Below are 17,339 nucleotides of genomic sequence, written 5' to 3' on the forward strand. Positions count from 1 at the left end.
TTCTCTAAAAACCAAACTAACCTTTTGGAAACCATTCTTTCTAGTAATTTGCAAATGCAGTTTGTAAGAGCTATAGGTCGATAACTTGAAACATATGTTGGATTTTTGCCTGGTTTTAAAATTGGAATAAGGATGGCTTGCCTCCATTTCTCTGGGAAAATTCCTTTTTCCCATATAGTGTTAAAAAGATTTAATAATACAAGTTTGTCATCTTCTTTTAGTTTTTTCAAAAATTCATAGTGAATTTGATCTGGTCCTGGGGAACTACCTTTGCAATCCAATAAGCTATTTTCCATCTCTTCAATAAAAAAAGGTTTGTTGTAACTTTCCTCTGAAGATAGTTTTAAGTTTAATAGTGCCTTTTCTTCTTTATTTTTATGCTTGATAAATTTATCACAATAATTTCTTGTACTAGATACAGCCGAAAAATGTTCTACCAATAAATTACAAATATTCTCCTTTGAAGTAATTATTTTATCATCCTGTATGAGTGTCGTAATATCATTCGTATTGTTCTTTCCGTTTATTGATCTAATTTTTTGAAAAACTTCACTTGTTGTGGTATTACTATTAATGGACATAACGAAATTTTGCCAACTTTCTTTTTTATGGAATTTAATAAGCCTTCTTGTTTCATATTTTATTTTAATAAAATTTTTATAATCAGTGAAATTCATAGTTTTCTTGTATTTTCTAAAAAGTTTTTCTCTTTTTTTGATTGCATATTTTATTTTGGCATTCCACCAAGGAACACAACGTTTCATTTCCTTATTACTGTTTGTTGGAATATTGATTTCAGCCGTTTCTATTATATTTTTGGTTAGATGTGACACATAACTATTGATTGTAGATTCATTTAATTCAGAATCTGGATAATTAAGTTTTAATTTTTCCTGATATTCCTTCCAGTTTGCCTTTTTAATCAACCATTTTCTTCTTTGAGACGAAGTAGAGTTTAATAAAACTGCAGAAATAACAATCGGATAGTGGTCACTATTAAAAAGGTTTTCTTCTATAGTCCAGTTGAAATAATTTTGAATTATAGGTGTACAAATAGATAAGTCAATACAGCTATGAGTTTTGTGAGAGAAGCTAAAAAAAGTTGGATTTCCATTATTCATTAGTATAAGGTCAAGGTCATCTATAATCTCTTCTATCATTTTTCCTCTCCTGTCAATTTTTTGTGAACCCCATAAATAATTATGGCAGTTGAAGTCTCCAACCAACAAGAAGGGACAATCGAAGTGTTGAAAAATATTAACTAAATCTGCTTTATTTATATTAACATTATTTTCTAAGTAGATGTTGCATAAAATGAACTTTATTGGAAAAAATATTTTGACTGCTACTACTTGGATGTTAGAATTTATAACTATTTCTTCGGATTTATATAAAGTGTGTACATATATGGCTACTCCTCCATGGGCAACCGTATTTGATAGTACATTTTTGTAATAAACTTCATAATTCTTTTTGTTAGGCACATGGTTTTTGTTAAATTTTGTTTCTTGTATACCTATTGCAAAAGGGTTGTATTTCTTAATCAGTAATTCAAAATCTTCGTAATGACTATAAAGGCCATCGGCATTCCACTGTATTATATTATATAAAACAGACATTTATTCAAAATTATCTACCATGTCAAGATCCCCAATGCTGCTAGTGGTGCTCGAGTCATCTTTCTCATCAGTTTTTGGTTTTTTGTTCTTACTTATTTGTTTTTTAATTTCTCGTTTTTGTTTTTTTGAAAGATTTTTTGGTAAAATTATATTGCCATTTTCTAATGTTATAGATTTGGTAATATTCGCACTTGGGTTAATTGGCTGAATAATTGGCTGAATAATTGGCTTGTTTTCTATTTTATTTTCATGTTCATTTTTTTTCATGTCATCCCCAAAAACAATTTTCGATTTGTCAGAGATTTTATCTTCATCTGTTATTTTGTTGTTACACGAACATTTACATCGACATACCTGCTTTTGATTATTAAGTATTTCAGAAAGTGGTCTTACGAATGGAAAACGCATATTATATCTCCTGATTGCTTCCTTCATGTCTACGTTCTCTTTTATTTTAATAGTTTTGATTTCCTTTTCTTTCAGGAATCGAGGGCATTTCTTGTAAAATGCATTGTGAGAATCCTTACAATTTACACATTTTTCAGGTTTAGCACATTTTTCATTATCTATCAAATGGTACAGTTCACCACAATTCGAGCACATTTTTTCTTTTTTACAATTTTCAGTTAAGTGGTTGAAGTTTAAACATTTCATACACCTAAGCGGTAGAGGTATAAAAGGCCTGACACTATATCTTTGATAACCAATAAATATTTCATTTGGCAGCTTCGTTACCGAAAATTTAACACAATAAAGTCCTGTTTCAATAAAAGCATTATCAGTTTTCCTTTTAAATCTTTTAATTTCAATTATTTTCTGATCCTTCATTTCATTTAGGAATTCCTCGTCTGATACATATTGAAGATCGGGACTATAGAAAACACCTTTTACTTCATTTAAGGTTTTATGTTCCTCCACTAGTACATTTACTTCAGGACTTAATTTCACTAGTTTTATTAGCTTACCTGCTTGTACGACATTTTTAGTTTTTACTAGAACAGTACCGTCTCTTATCTTTGTACAGCTAAGTACATCACCAGCAATATTCTGTATTACTTTTTTAAGTAAAAAAGGCGACACCGACGACATATTTTTATTTTCATCATTTCTCTTGATTGTTAAAAATTTTTCGCCTGGTGTAAAATTTACCAATTTTTTTGATTCATCAAGTCTTATATATGGGTCCATTAATTTACTAATATGTGCCACACCACCAACAGGTGGAGGGCTATCGCCCGACATTATGTACTTTAGAGTTTTTTTTTTTTTTTTAAATAACTTTCAAATCAATAATATAATTTAATATAATAACAAAGAATTTAATTGAAATATAAAAATAAATCAAACACAATTCAAAATAACGGCAAACTATGTTAGGTATAAAAGACTATAAACTATGCAGGTATAAAAGTATAATATATGATTTTACGTTTTGATTTTGCTTTCTTTTCTTTTTTTTTTTTTTTTTTATTTCTTATCAGTTTTATGATTTATAAAACAAAGGCACTTCTTTCCTCTTTGAGGAATATCACCAGACTTACAAAACGTTTAAATGCTTCTCTAATCACAACTAGAATAAAAATATTTCAAGTTACTCAAAAAGCATTTCAAGAAACAAAAAAAAAAAATTAATTCAACTTAAAGTAAAAAAGTTTTTTAAAGTTGAAATTTGAGTAATTTTTGACCTTTTGTCTATGAATAAATAAATGCTGTTATAAAATAAAATTTTTATGAACTTTTTCCTTGTCAATTTTAAACCTGAGCGAGTTTCAGTTACGAATGAATGAATTACTAAATGACCAAGGTAGAAAACAAAAAATTATGATATGATAGTTACGATTATGATTCATGGTATTGTAGTTTTTTTTGTTGTAATTGTAAAACCATCCATAAAAATGATGACTGTAACTTTAATAATAGTTAAAAAATGAAAAAAAAAACCAACGAAAAATATGAATTTTATTAAAAAATGACTGAACTGAACTGAACTAAATGTTGTTGTTACGGAATTTAACCTACGTAGTTTTGTTTTTCAACACAATTCATTAGTGCATAGGTATATGTATGTATATTTAATTCATATTTATGTATGGAAGTGTGACTGTAAGTATAGTAATAAATTTAACAAGATTCCCAATCGATGTGTCGCTTTAATGAGTCTTTCTTCATTTATATGTACATACGTTAAAATATATTAAAGAGTGCGAGTGAATGAATGAGTAATGCTAATGTTTAATATTTTGTTGTATTTTGCTTTTACAATATTATAGTCGTTGTTGCTGCCGTTTTATAAATTAAGTATTTGTCATTATACATTTTTGTTATGGTTTCTTGTGTGACTGTATGCTTCATAGAATTTTCATTGGAAAGTTCATTAATCAAATAATTTTTAATTAATTCAATAGAATAATTTAAAATAGTTTTACAGTGACAAATACTGCTTTTTACCGACCATATTGTGTAAACAATAGGTAGGTTATGTGATGGCAACAAATTTTGCATATCGAGTTTTCGGTGGGAACGTACTTCTCCATAGTAGGGAAGTGTAAATAAACTATTTTTAGCAACCTGTCGGTCTGTCGGTCTGTCGGTCTGTCGGTCTGTCCGTCTGTCGGTCTGTGTGTGCGCGTGTGTATCTCAAGTTCGGCTGAACCGATTTTGATGAAATTTTATATGTAAGTTTATTTCCACCATGGCACGGATCGATCAACTTTTGGTATATATCAGGCCTCGGGAACTGCACTTTTTAGCGGGCCTGTTTTACATTTTTGAGCATATTGAAGAACATATTCAACCGATTTACTTGAAATTTCATATATAAGTTTTGCTCTACCGGCGATGAAACCTCCTAGCTTTTGGAAGAAATCAGGCGTCAGCAACTGGACGTTTACTACGGGCCAAATATACATTTTTGTGTATATAAAGAGAAATAATCATTGAAATTTAATATATAAATTCCTCGTATGAAAACTATGAACATATAAATTTTTTGGAAAGATCAGGACTCGAAAACTTATTTGCGGGCCGATTTTACATTTTTCACCATTTTGAAGAAAATATTCAACCGATTTACTTGAAATTTCATATATGAGCTTTGTTTGACCGTCCGTGAAAATTCCTAGCTTTTGGAACAAATCAGGCATCGGCAACTGGACGTTTACTACGGGCCAATTATACACTTTTGTGTATATAAAGAGAAATAATCAACCGATTTCATTGAAATTTAATATTTGAATTCCTTGTATTAAAACAATGAACATGTAAATTTTTTGGAACGATCAGGGCTCGAAAACTGATCTGCAGGCCGATTTTACATTTTTCACCATATCTACGGAACGAATTGATGGAGTTTCTTGAAATTTGATATTTGAGTTCTGGTTGTTACCGAAACTAACTGGCGAGCATTTCAGGGAATTCGGGTAGCACAAAGAGAAACTCTACTAAGAGCCAAATTTACATTTTTCTAGGTATGTTAACTATAAGCTTACTAATGTCCTAAAAATTGGAAAGAGGTAATTAACAGGCATTTTTATAATATTCTGTAACACTTTCACTTAACTAGACAATACACATTGCGGTCGGTTATGTGCTGACCACATCAGATTTTTTTATATTTGAATTAATAAAATATGTAGGCACTTCCCCATATTGCTTTTTAAGTTAAAATAATCTAGAATTTTAGTATTTAAAACTAGGTAGATACATACATACTTTTGCGTATATAAATAGGTATATATGTACATATGTAAGTAGGTATATATAATAGGTATATATATACTTTTGCGTATATATGTACATATGTAAGTAGTAATATAAATATTAAATAAAATATACGTTTACTTGTTTGTGTGAAAACAAGTAAATGATAAAATTTATCTTTTATGTATGAAAGTAAAAGACTTCAGCACTTTTCCTAATAATTTTGTCATTTACCTACAAAACGAAAATGTAATTCAAGTTGAAACAAGTTGAGAATTTGTCAAATTTAGTAAGTTGGTAGATGTATGTTCATAAATATGAACAATGTAATATCGCGTAAAGTCAGTGAATTCTATAGTGTTTTTATTAAGATGTTGGAATACCTACATGTACAATATGTATACCTACATTATAACAAACTAATATTTTGCAGACCCACAATGCATATCTGAAAGTTAAATAATGATAGGTATTATAATTTCATGTTTTTTGTGTTATTACTTTGGAAATGTTTGCTATTCTCTTTGGAAGTACGTAATTTTAACTAATCATTTATTTCTTAGTATGTAAAGTTAAAATTAGAAAATAACGTTTGTCTTAATTAAAGACTAATGTACGCCACTCACAAAATATGGGAAATCACATAAAATCAAGTACCTAATTTATAAGCATAATAATTAGTATATGCAGTATTTTCATAGCGTAAACTTTTTGGATTTTATTCAGTTTGTCTCGTATCTAGGTGTATCATGCTGCCTGATCTGGTTTAGGCGTTATTGAGAAAAATAAAGTACTCTAAATGCTATTTTTTTCCCAGTATTTTTCATCAATGACTTAGAAAATGTACAACAAGCTTTCAAATTGGTGTCTCTCTACTGTTATGCAAATATTTTACTCTAAAAGCTAGTTTCCCTTATATTTGTAAAAATTAATAACCCGGAAAATATCATATGCCGCCTATCATCAATACAGCTCTGTAACTTAGTTTTGATTACAGCAATATCTTGACTAAATTTGCTAAAATATCAACAAAGTTAATCAAAAGGTAGGTAGCTGTAATTTATGAAAGTAAGGATTTATAAAATTGTTTCATCTTTAAAAAAAATCAATTTCATACAAGTATGTAATATACATGCCGGAAATCATTTTAACAATTACTGTTATCCATAATGTGTTAAGGCAGCAGTATATAAATTAAATAAATTTAAGGAGAAGCGATAAACCTCTTTATATTTCTATAATTTTTTAATATTTGATTCATTAAAAAGGGAATAATCAATTTTTCATAAAATGTTTGTCACATTTTCAAGACTCCCCACTGTTATTATTTTGATGCCTGCAGTTTAAATATTTGAAATTTTGGTTTACCATTTGATCCAATATCTTTATTTTTGATCATTTATGTTGAACATTAATTTAAAGAATTCGAAAATTCTGTTTTTAATTTGTTTCTTTTCAAAAATTTCTACTCTGTGACTATACTCTCTAATTATAAGCAATTAATTATTTTGTTTTTATATTTTAAACTTAATGTTTTTGAGAAAAACATTTAAGGATATGCTACAACATAGACAATTATTAATTTGTTTTAAATTTAAATATATCCCTTTTTGTTTTTATTGTGCGTAAGATTTATTCAATGACAAAATTTAATTTTAACGTTATTAATCAGTAAGTGACAGTTAAATAAAAATTTTGTGTAGAAGTGAATCTCTAAACATATTTTAAGATCATAGATTTATAAGAAGAATAAAAATTTTATTCTTACACGTTTAGTAAAAGATTTGAAGTGACAAAAGGAAATTCAATTTTAAGTGATTTAAAAAAAAAGCAAAAGTGTAAAAGACCTCCTGACATTTATGACCCCTTGACACAATTAGAGAATAAGTATGTCATAAAATATAAATTGTGAGTTGAAATGAAATTAAAGTGGTTTTCAAAATAAATGCCAACATTTTATTTTTAAAATACAAAGGATGCGGGTAATTTATTTTATTGTAATTCAATATAATTTACTAAAAACTTAGCATATATATATAAATTTAATATATACGAATATAATTATGTATGTATGTACGTTAAGGATATGCATGAATATTACGTGCACAAATTTTGACTTCAAATCCCTAATATTTTTCTTATTGTGGGTTAAAATTTAATGTCTGTTTAAAACAAAAAAAAATCTAAAATAATTAAGGATATATGAAATATAAAATGAATGTTAGAACTACTATTGTTTATGCATTTGTGGGTGACAACTGAATTTAATAAAAATTGTCGTTTTTATTTTGTAAACGAAAACATTTTCAGACTTAAACAATAACTGTACCCACTTAAAATTTAAATTATTAATTTTGCTATTTATATAATTAAAAATTTAATGTTAATTTACAAAATATTTGGTTTCTGTATGTTTTATGTAATAAATCCATGAATATGTTTGTCAATAAAACTCATAATATCTTGTAGGATTAATGGATTTTTCAAATCAACCTTAAATATACAATAATTGTAGTAATAAATTAAATCAACAAATGTTTATAAAAATTTCATTTTTGCCAGAATGAATTTTAGTTTTTAGAGATTTAATTTTAATCTAGTTTTGTCAAAAAATCATAAATTTATTTATTAAATTATTTAAAATGAAATATCTCACTAAAACTAAAATGCAATTAAATGTTATTAATTTTTATCCGAAATTTTTATACCATATTTCTGATTTTATTGAATGTATAACAGCAAAACACAATCCAGATCTTAAAAAGAGAATAAAAAGAAACGGAAAAAAATAATATGAATAAATTTTATTTATATATTTTTACAAGTACATATATAGGTCAAAGCATGGTCATTTTAAAAGAATTTTCAATTTAAAATATTTTATTTTCTTTAAAGCGTCAGAGAATATCAAAACATTACAAAGAAAAATGTAAATTTTAATTCAGAATGAACAAAAAAAACAATGTATGTATGTGTATATATATGTATACACTTTTTTTTCTGTATAAATTACGATCAACATTTTAATGGATAATAAATTCCATTCTAGATCCTAATATTTTAGATAATTCGAAATCTATATCGTTTAGTAAAGTTACCCGAAGAAATAAAATTAAAAGACGCATACATATTACATCAAGACTATAAGTTGGTCAAGTTTATGATAGGATTGCTGTTTTTGAAAAATTACTTGAATTGCATGTTACCATGAAAGATTCTAACGAAATTAGAATATATTCTTATTTCTCAACATGTAGATGTCACAAAAGCCTTAAAAAGGTGCCTAAAAAAATTTAATAGTTAAGTATGTTATAAAATATATTTTCAAAGACATTAAAAATACACGTTGTATTATGACATGTTTTTAAAATCTTCGATAATTCCATAATTTATTTAAACTCAAGTAGATTTGCAATGTCAAAACTCCATTACTTTCAAAGCAATAATAATGTCAATAGTTGCATAGAAAATATATATGTAGACTATAAAGCAAATAACCGGTCAACCAAATTTCTTTTAAATTTAGACCAAAACGATGATAAAAATTATTTAAAATAGATTAAGATTACTTTCAAAACAAACCATCCAAATATTGCTTCTGAGTTCTAAAAATATAAAATTTTTAGTTGAATATTTTTTTTGTCTTTATTTAAGTAATATATAAATGTCGAATGGATGTCGCAATGATTTGAAATAAAATTACTAGGTGGCTCAATTCAAAGAAGTTTTGGAACCTCTTCAATATGAAGATTTGTTGGATTAAGGGTTGCTTTAAAAAAATTTTCTTTTAGTATCTGGCTACAAAAAAGAATTCATACAAATGGCGAATTTAGTTACTAAGGTGTGTTGCAAAGTTCCTTGTCCTAAATGGATTATTGAATTCATTTCCCACTTGCAAAAGGAACATTCCAATACCATTTTTCATTCTTAAAAAATTACAATAACGATGAAAAACCTATACTTATTTAAAGAAGAAATCCAATATTGAAGCAAAAAATATAATGATATAAAAAATTGGAATTCTAAAAATACATGACATAAATTCGATTTTTATATGTACGTGTATATGAAAAATTTTAGCCTTTGTACGTCTGCCAAATTATAAAACTAAATCAAGAACCAAAATATAAAAAGAGCAAAAAGAAAAATTTTTAAAAATTTCCTATCAGATTTATGAAAACATTAGAAAAAGTGCATTTTGATATTTTCTTAAAAGTTTTTCTATTCAGTTTTTTTCTTCTTTTTTTTGGAAAACGAAATGTTTACTTTTAAATTTTTTTTATTTTCTTTCTTCTCTTCTATTTTTCCATTTGATTTTCAATATTTTTTCTGGAGGTCAGCCTTTATACATAATATTTTTCTTTTTTCTAACAACATGAAATTATATTTTGATTTTTTATTTTTGACAATTTTATACACATAGGAAATTAACAAAATTTATGCTTACGTCCGGTCTCAATAGAAATCTTTCAAAATAATAAGAAAAACATAATAATAGAACATTTACATGTGATTTAAAAGAACCGCAAAAAATACAAGAAAAATAACCTAAGAAAAAAAAAATGTCAAAATTACAAGAAAAAGTCAAATAATCATGATGTCGACTAGTGGACAAGTGATAGTGGGTTGATTAAACGCAAAAGAAACAAAATTTTTAATTTAATATCTAAAGGTGATATTTTAGTCTAGAAACTGATTTATTAAGTTAAATATACTAAAATAAAAATCTTGTCATACCATTATTAATGATATAAAAGAAAATTTCGAAATGATTTTTGAAAAATATTTTAAAAATACAAGGCACAACTAGAAACACAATGCAAAACTTTCTTATATCTGAATGAGTAGCATTAAATTATGTTCCGTGTACCTCATTACAGTGAAGCAAATTAAAAATTAGTAACACACAATATTTTTTTTTGATTTAAAAATAATTTGATTGAGTTCGTATGTGACACAAAAAACCAAGGTTTTGAAATAAAGGTTCTGTAATAGGCACAATTCAAAGTGCTTAAACAATTAAAATTTGTATCTATATTGCCCTATCATAATTTTAAAGTCATAGAGAATTTTAACTGAAAACTTTTAATTTCATTGTAGATTTCAATAAATTTCAATGAACGCCGCCTTGAATTAAATTGAATTCCTGAAATTGAAATTTTAAAAATTATATTTTTAAAATATCCTTTTTTTTACCATTTATATCAAATTTTTTATACAACAATAGAAAATGAAATTCCTTACTTTTTTTGTAATTCTGTGTTCTCTTTATTATATTAAGTTGAAAACACAAATTGAATCCTTGACCTATATAAAACGGAGTATAGAATACAGAACACCAAGCAAGTAAGAAAGAAATATAAATATATTATTTGAATTTCATTTCAAGGACATTTCACTTTAATTATTTAATTATGTAAAATGAAACGCTATCACGTTTTTGTAATACAAAAACATATAATTTTCAAAACTTCCTTTTTTCCAAATTTTTTTAGTTGTGTTTTTCTGTCTATCTGTTAAAAAACTATCGCTATTTCTAAAAAAATTAATCTTCATGTTCATGGAAATACGCACTTCTATTTAAGAATTACATCACATTCTCAAACGTGCCACTAAAATAAGTCATAAAATTGTGTGCATAATATGAAGAACAATAAAACATGAAAAGAATTTAATCCCAAGGGCAAATATCGGCATGTCAAATGACGTTTAATATGAAAATAAATCCTATATTGTGAACAATGTGAATAAATATCCTTTAGAAATTCTTAATAAGCAAACAAAAAAAAGGAGAATAAAAAAATTTTTCTGAAAAATTTTAATTTTGTAATGAAATTTTTTTTTTAGCTCAACATAAATTGAAATTTATTGTAGGTCATGTCCGAATTCTCATGGGTTAATAATTATATTGAAATGCTTGTCAAAGAAATTTCTTTAAATTTATTGCAAAATATCGGATTATTTAATAACTAGATTAATTTGGATTGCTCGATTGTTCAGCTTGAAATAAGCACTATTCTGAAGGCTTTTTATGCAGACATAATTATGACCTACTTCTTTTCTTAGAAGAATTATTTTTTGTGATAGATTTTCTAAGTCGTTAACCATAAGTTTTATTGTGTAATACCTACGAATTAATGGTCCAGTTATAGGATATATTAAACATGTAGATTAAACTTTTAAATTATTCGAAATTTTATGTTAATTAATAGCAATTAAAATTGAAGTATACGTTTTAATCGCATTTTAAACAATTAAATTTTAATTAGTTTTATTTTTCATTTTTGATTAATAAATTTTTAATGAGTTCTTATTCAAAATAGTATATGCAAACACATTATAATTATAAAGGAATTTGATCATTAATAAAAATATCATATATGTACCATGAAAATGAAAAAGAAACATAATAGGCAACACTAGCTAGCGTACAATATGCGAAAACAAGGATACCGAACATTTCAACGCAAATATAGTAATTAAGATTAATAAAAATGAAATTTAATATTTATGATTTTCTAATGAGTAATATGATTCGCTAAATTAAATTCTAATTCTAACGCTAATTCAAATGAAAAACAAGCAAATGTTTGTTGGAATGATTTTAACCTTGAAAAATGCTATATCATTCACAATAAGGGTTATAAAGAGGCAACTATACACATAAGAATGGAAATTTTCCACTAATGAAAAGTGAAATGATGTTAATGAAAAATTTATATAAGTAATGTGGAAAACATGGGAAACACAAAATAAATATACAAGAAAATATGTGAAAGTTAATATTTTAAAAGAATATTCAGATTAAGGAGTGCTATCAAAATCGATTGACCTTTAGAATATTTATGTTTTGTCCTTATATGCATACACATAATGTACGCATACAGTTTTGTTTTATCGCGTTTGTAATAAATTTGGATTTGCATGTTAATCGAACATTTTCGGTCTGTCCGATATTGTAATAGAACTGGGTCAATTTAAAATTAAAATCAGATATTTTCATAAATTAGTTTATTTTTGGCACATTGATATTAGAAAAAAAATTTAAGCGCATATATTGTGTTTTTATTTTTTCTGAAAAGTTCTAGATAAATTTATTCTCCATTTACGGCTTCAGTAAAAAATAAAAATTTGATTACTTCTGCTTTCCCATTTAATAAAACAGATTTTTTGGCAAATAAACTTGCAAATACGGTGTCCGCATATAAAACTAACCGAGTCGCAAGTATATCAAATATAACGAGATAAATGCGTTCCAAGCTGATTTTGAAATATGTTGAAACAAAAGTTGTAGAGATTTTAGAAGTTTTTCTGAAGAAACATCAATATTTCATTTCAATCTCTTCAGTCAATGCTCATGACTGAAGAATTGTTTTAGAAAAGTGGTCCCTAAGTTTACCTTCAGCAAACTTCCTCAACAAAAGTTCATCCACCATTCATCCGGAACGTTTATTCGGAATTAATATAATAGATTTACTTTTATTCCCAAACAGGATTCCTGTAATGTCAGTTTCAATATGATGAAGTGTGTAGATGTATAGATTCAGTATAATAAGAACAAAGATTCAAAAATAGTTCACGTTCAGCAAGTATGAAAAAGTTTTTAAATTTTTTAAGTTTGTGATTTGAACCTTTATTTTTTAATTGTTTCTTCCATAAAATTTTGGTTTGATCCATTTCCTTAGAACAGAATTAAATTTCATATGTGGAACGTGATTAGCTTTGAGTATTAACAGAAGATGTAGTAGTTTTATATTTGAAGTAATCTTCACATAATTATGCATTTTAAATATAGAAATATGGTGAAGTAGAAATAAAAGTTTTATGATTTTAATATTAAATTAACCCATTAAAACAATTAATTGATATAAAAATGAAAGGATTAAATATCATTATAGAAGCTTCTTCAAAAATAAAATTTTAATTTCTGAAATTATACCTACTTTACATTTGTATGCTTTTCATGCTCTGAAATTCTATAGTTTTATTAAGGTATAGATACAACTAGCTTTTAGCGGAGATCATCATTTTGATAGTCTTATATTTTATAACAAAAATCATAAATTTATCTAAATTTTATGTAGATTAATAGCGATTTTCGGTTGAAAACTTTTTTAAAATGGGCTCAGTATGTTTCCACATACTATATATAAAAATATTCTTCACCAATCTTTTTAAAAATTAAAATTTTAAATTCATAATGGAATTTTTAATGCTGCATACACGCCACCTAATCAAATATAAAATAGAAAAAAAAAATATTTTCTTTAATACCTTTAATAATCAAATATTTTCATTCTAAAAATGAATATAAAGAAAATATTTCACTTAATTCTTATAAATACAACCATATAATAAAAATAAATCTTATCCTTAATGACCGCTATTCGAAATCCCTTTTATTCAGCAAACAAAAAAAAAATTCAAGATTTTTTAAATGAAATAAAAATAAAGAGAAAAAAGTGAAATAAAGAAAAACTAATTAAAATAACGCACACCCAAGATGACTCGCTCACTTTACTGTATAAGATCGATACAATCGATGTTTATATTCTTTAAGTAATCGAATGAATTTAAATTGAATTTATATTGACTTTTTTTTTTGTTATTGTTATAGAAACAAGTTCAAGATATGCCGGGTTTATCGATTGTAGAAACGCATTTTAAAGATTGTTTTCATCCAAAAATAGAAAAAAAACGTGAAAAAATAGAGTTGACCGTGTCAACTCTGTGATACCCGTACTTGAAGTTGCCATATATAAATTAATAAAAAATTTCAGTACTGTCTTTTTAATATTTTCTAAGATATGGCCAAAATACTATTGAAGTTATATGGCTGCTATCGCAAAGCAATTTCAACGACTTTTATCAAACACATTAGCCCTACTAATATATTTGCTTGTGTGAAATTTCAATATCACAACTTTTATAGTTTCTGAGATATAGCCAAATAGCTTTTGAAGTTGTGTGGCAGGAGCTAAGAAATTTCAAAAACTTTTATCAAACACATTAGCCCTACTAATATATTTGCTTTTATAGTTTCTAAGATATAATCAAATAAATTTTGAAGTTGTATGGCAGCTACCCGAACCAGTGCGATCATATCCAATGTTCTAGAAATCACTACAACAACTCATTTGTGAAAATTTGGTGAACTTAGCTCAATTAGTTTTTGAGTTATCGTTGGGACGGACGAACAGACAAAGCTAAATCAACTCAGAATTCGACGCTGATCAAAAATATACGTTACTCCTGAGTCTATATTTAGAGCATTATTTCTTTGCATTACAAACAGTAAGGCAAATTTAGTATACCTTTCGAACATACGTTCGTACGGGTATAAAAATATTGCCATGGAATATATTTAAGAATATTATGTATAAAATAACTATGAATATATGCTTTTACATATACTATATGTGTACATGTATTTATAACAAACAATGTAGTATGTATTTAAGTAAATGTCAACTTAAAAATTTCTTTTTAAGAATGTATCGTTCTTATACTATTCCCTTCTTCTTCCTCATGAAATTTCCCTCTAAATAAGATCATCGTTTTCTATGGTAATAATTTCTATAGCATATTTGTACAGTGCATAAGTATGTGTTCACATACTCGTATGTGTAAAATTATACAGGAATAGAAAAATAATCTTTTTAGATAATCGTGACCAATCTAACGAGGTCATGGAATCTTTAATAAGCAATAGAATAACTTACATGTAGGCAATAAAAAGGCTGTGTATAAAGTAGAAAAAATAATAACTAAAAAAATCATTGATAAAAATTATAAGATTTTTTTTTCTTAAAGAATGGAATTTTTTTTTGTTATTTTTATTAGATGAGATAGTATGGAAATTGTTTTTATGAAAATTGTGTATGCCCATATATCGGTTGTTAATGATTTCTGAATTTTCAATTACAATTTTGGTGAATACTTTTTAATAATGTATAAAAATATTTCGCAAAATGTTTTGATTAATTCTAGAAACTTAAAATATTTTCACTATGTATTTTTAAATATGTTTGGGTATCATAAATAAACTTCGCATAAATTGTGACTATTAGTTAATTTATTGCAATTTTGGACTCTTTTCTATTTTAGATGCCAGTCTTTATAAAGAATCAAATATCTTATTTTAAAAAAAATTTCATTCCCAATTATTATCGGTCGAATTATGGGATTTTTTTTTCAATTTGGGTCTTAAAATTTTTATCTCAATTTTTAATATCGTAATAAAGATTAATACTTTAACGATCAATTAAAATATAACTTGGATAACTATTTCACTTGAATTTTAACAGGACAATTAGTCACAAGTATTTAAGTAAATTCTTTTTTATAGTTATATTGTGCTGTAAAAAATCCAAGAGGCGAAATGGTTTCACAGTTTAATCATAAATTTCCGAATATAATTTATACACAGTATTTCTATAATATCAAGGAGGTCAAGAATTGCAATGCTAATATTTATGTACAACATTATATTCCTTCCGAATATCTTCTTTTATAAAAGTGAAAGTTTACTCACAAGTTTTTCATGGAGAACTTAAATTTTATTATTTAAAGCTTTAGCTTCAACTTTCAAAATAGTTAATTAAAATAGTTTAGTTAAATTGGCTTAAAAGCAGTCCTAGAACAGATGCTTTTAAAACAAGCGGAAGAAAGATTGTTTTAATATGTCAAAGAGATATGAGAAAATGGTATTTACTTTCCTAGCCGCGTTCTTGCTTTTCAATTGTTAATACGTACAGTTTTTCATATTATCTTAATGACATTGCCTTTGAATTTTGAGCGCGAACAGGCTAAAATACACAAAGAATATGTACTTTTTATTATACAAGACAAAAATATTCTATTTGAAAGTTTTATTTAAAACACTAATTAGTTACGCTTTGAAATTTGAAATTAGAGCTGATGTTCATCCTTTCAAAAAAATACATGGTTTAATAAAAATTAAATATTTATTTTAATTTAGAAAAAACACAAAAAGTTTATTTTAGTCGACTGATTTTGAATAAGTAAATAATTCAAGCAAATTCTAGTAGTGTATGGAAGGTGAATCTGGTTTATGTTTCCCCTATATTGATATAGCTTTCAAAGGTCATTATGTATGTATGTAAACTTAATACATATGTAATTAATATTCAAAGGAAAATTTAAATTAAAATATGATGTAAATATAAAATTGTAAATACTGTGCTTGTCAAAAAAAATTACGACAATAATAATATTTATTTCAGTTCTTATATTCTTATAAGTAGTAGCAAACTCTGTTGATTTGATAAAATATTAAGGAATGGACACGTGACTTGGTTGTTTCTGTGATAGTTCTTATAAATTTTGAGAACTCATTTCCATTTTTTTTTCAACAAAGATTTTCTATATTACATTAAAATTCGCATTTTTTAAACTAAAACAATTTTTAAGTTCTTTGTATTTGGGTGTCAATATTTTTAAGTTGTGTTTCTGGAATTCACATCATTTTGCAGAATTTCTTTAGTTTAGTTCAGACTTACGGTAAAATTTATAGGTACTCAGATAGAATAATAATGGATTCATTGTTAAACAATTAGTATTATTAATCCGGAAGAAATTAGTATTATTATAAGAATCGCAATAACAATTGAGAATGCTTCAATTTTTTGAAATTTCCTAAATATGCACTTTTAATATTTTCCTGAAGATTTTTTATATAAATTGTACCATCCAGATATCAAAATTCGATCTATGAGTTCTGATACATCGCAATATGTTTAAGGGGGAAGTTTTATTAAAGATTTACATACATACTTACTTACTTATTGACGATTAACCATAATTCAATAAATATACATACATATGTACATCGGCAGTAAGAGATAGAAATGCGGGATATAAAAAGGAAAGCACAAGAAAGAAATTTCCAATATTTATTTATTTTTAATTTTTGTTTTACATTTTGCGTGAGTTCATTTTATTCCATTTAGATGTGAAATGAAAACTGCATTATATCATGATGATATCATAACATGACCA

At 25.9% G+C, this 17,339-nt stretch overlaps 1 protein-coding gene across 1 annotated transcript; it reads right to left on the reverse strand.

The window, feature by feature from the left end:
* Positions 1-975: 975 nt before the first annotated feature.
* Positions 976-2,770, reverse strand: LOC129609900 (uncharacterized). The gene has a single exon (XM_055522148.1). It carries the CDS (start codon positions 2,706-2,708, stop codon positions 1,620-1,622), a length of 1,089 nt encoding a protein of 362 aa, XP_055378123.1. The 5' UTR covers positions 2,709-2,770; the 3' UTR covers positions 976-1,619.
* Between the last annotated feature and the right edge of the window lie 14,569 nt (positions 2,771-17,339).

Source organism: Condylostylus longicornis, unplaced genomic scaffold (genome assembly GCF_029603195.1).
Source record: "Condylostylus longicornis isolate FDR11 unplaced genomic scaffold, ASM2960319v2 ptg000004l, whole genome shotgun sequence".
Classification (NCBI taxonomy): Eukaryota; Metazoa; Arthropoda; class Insecta; order Diptera; family Dolichopodidae; genus Condylostylus; species Condylostylus longicornis.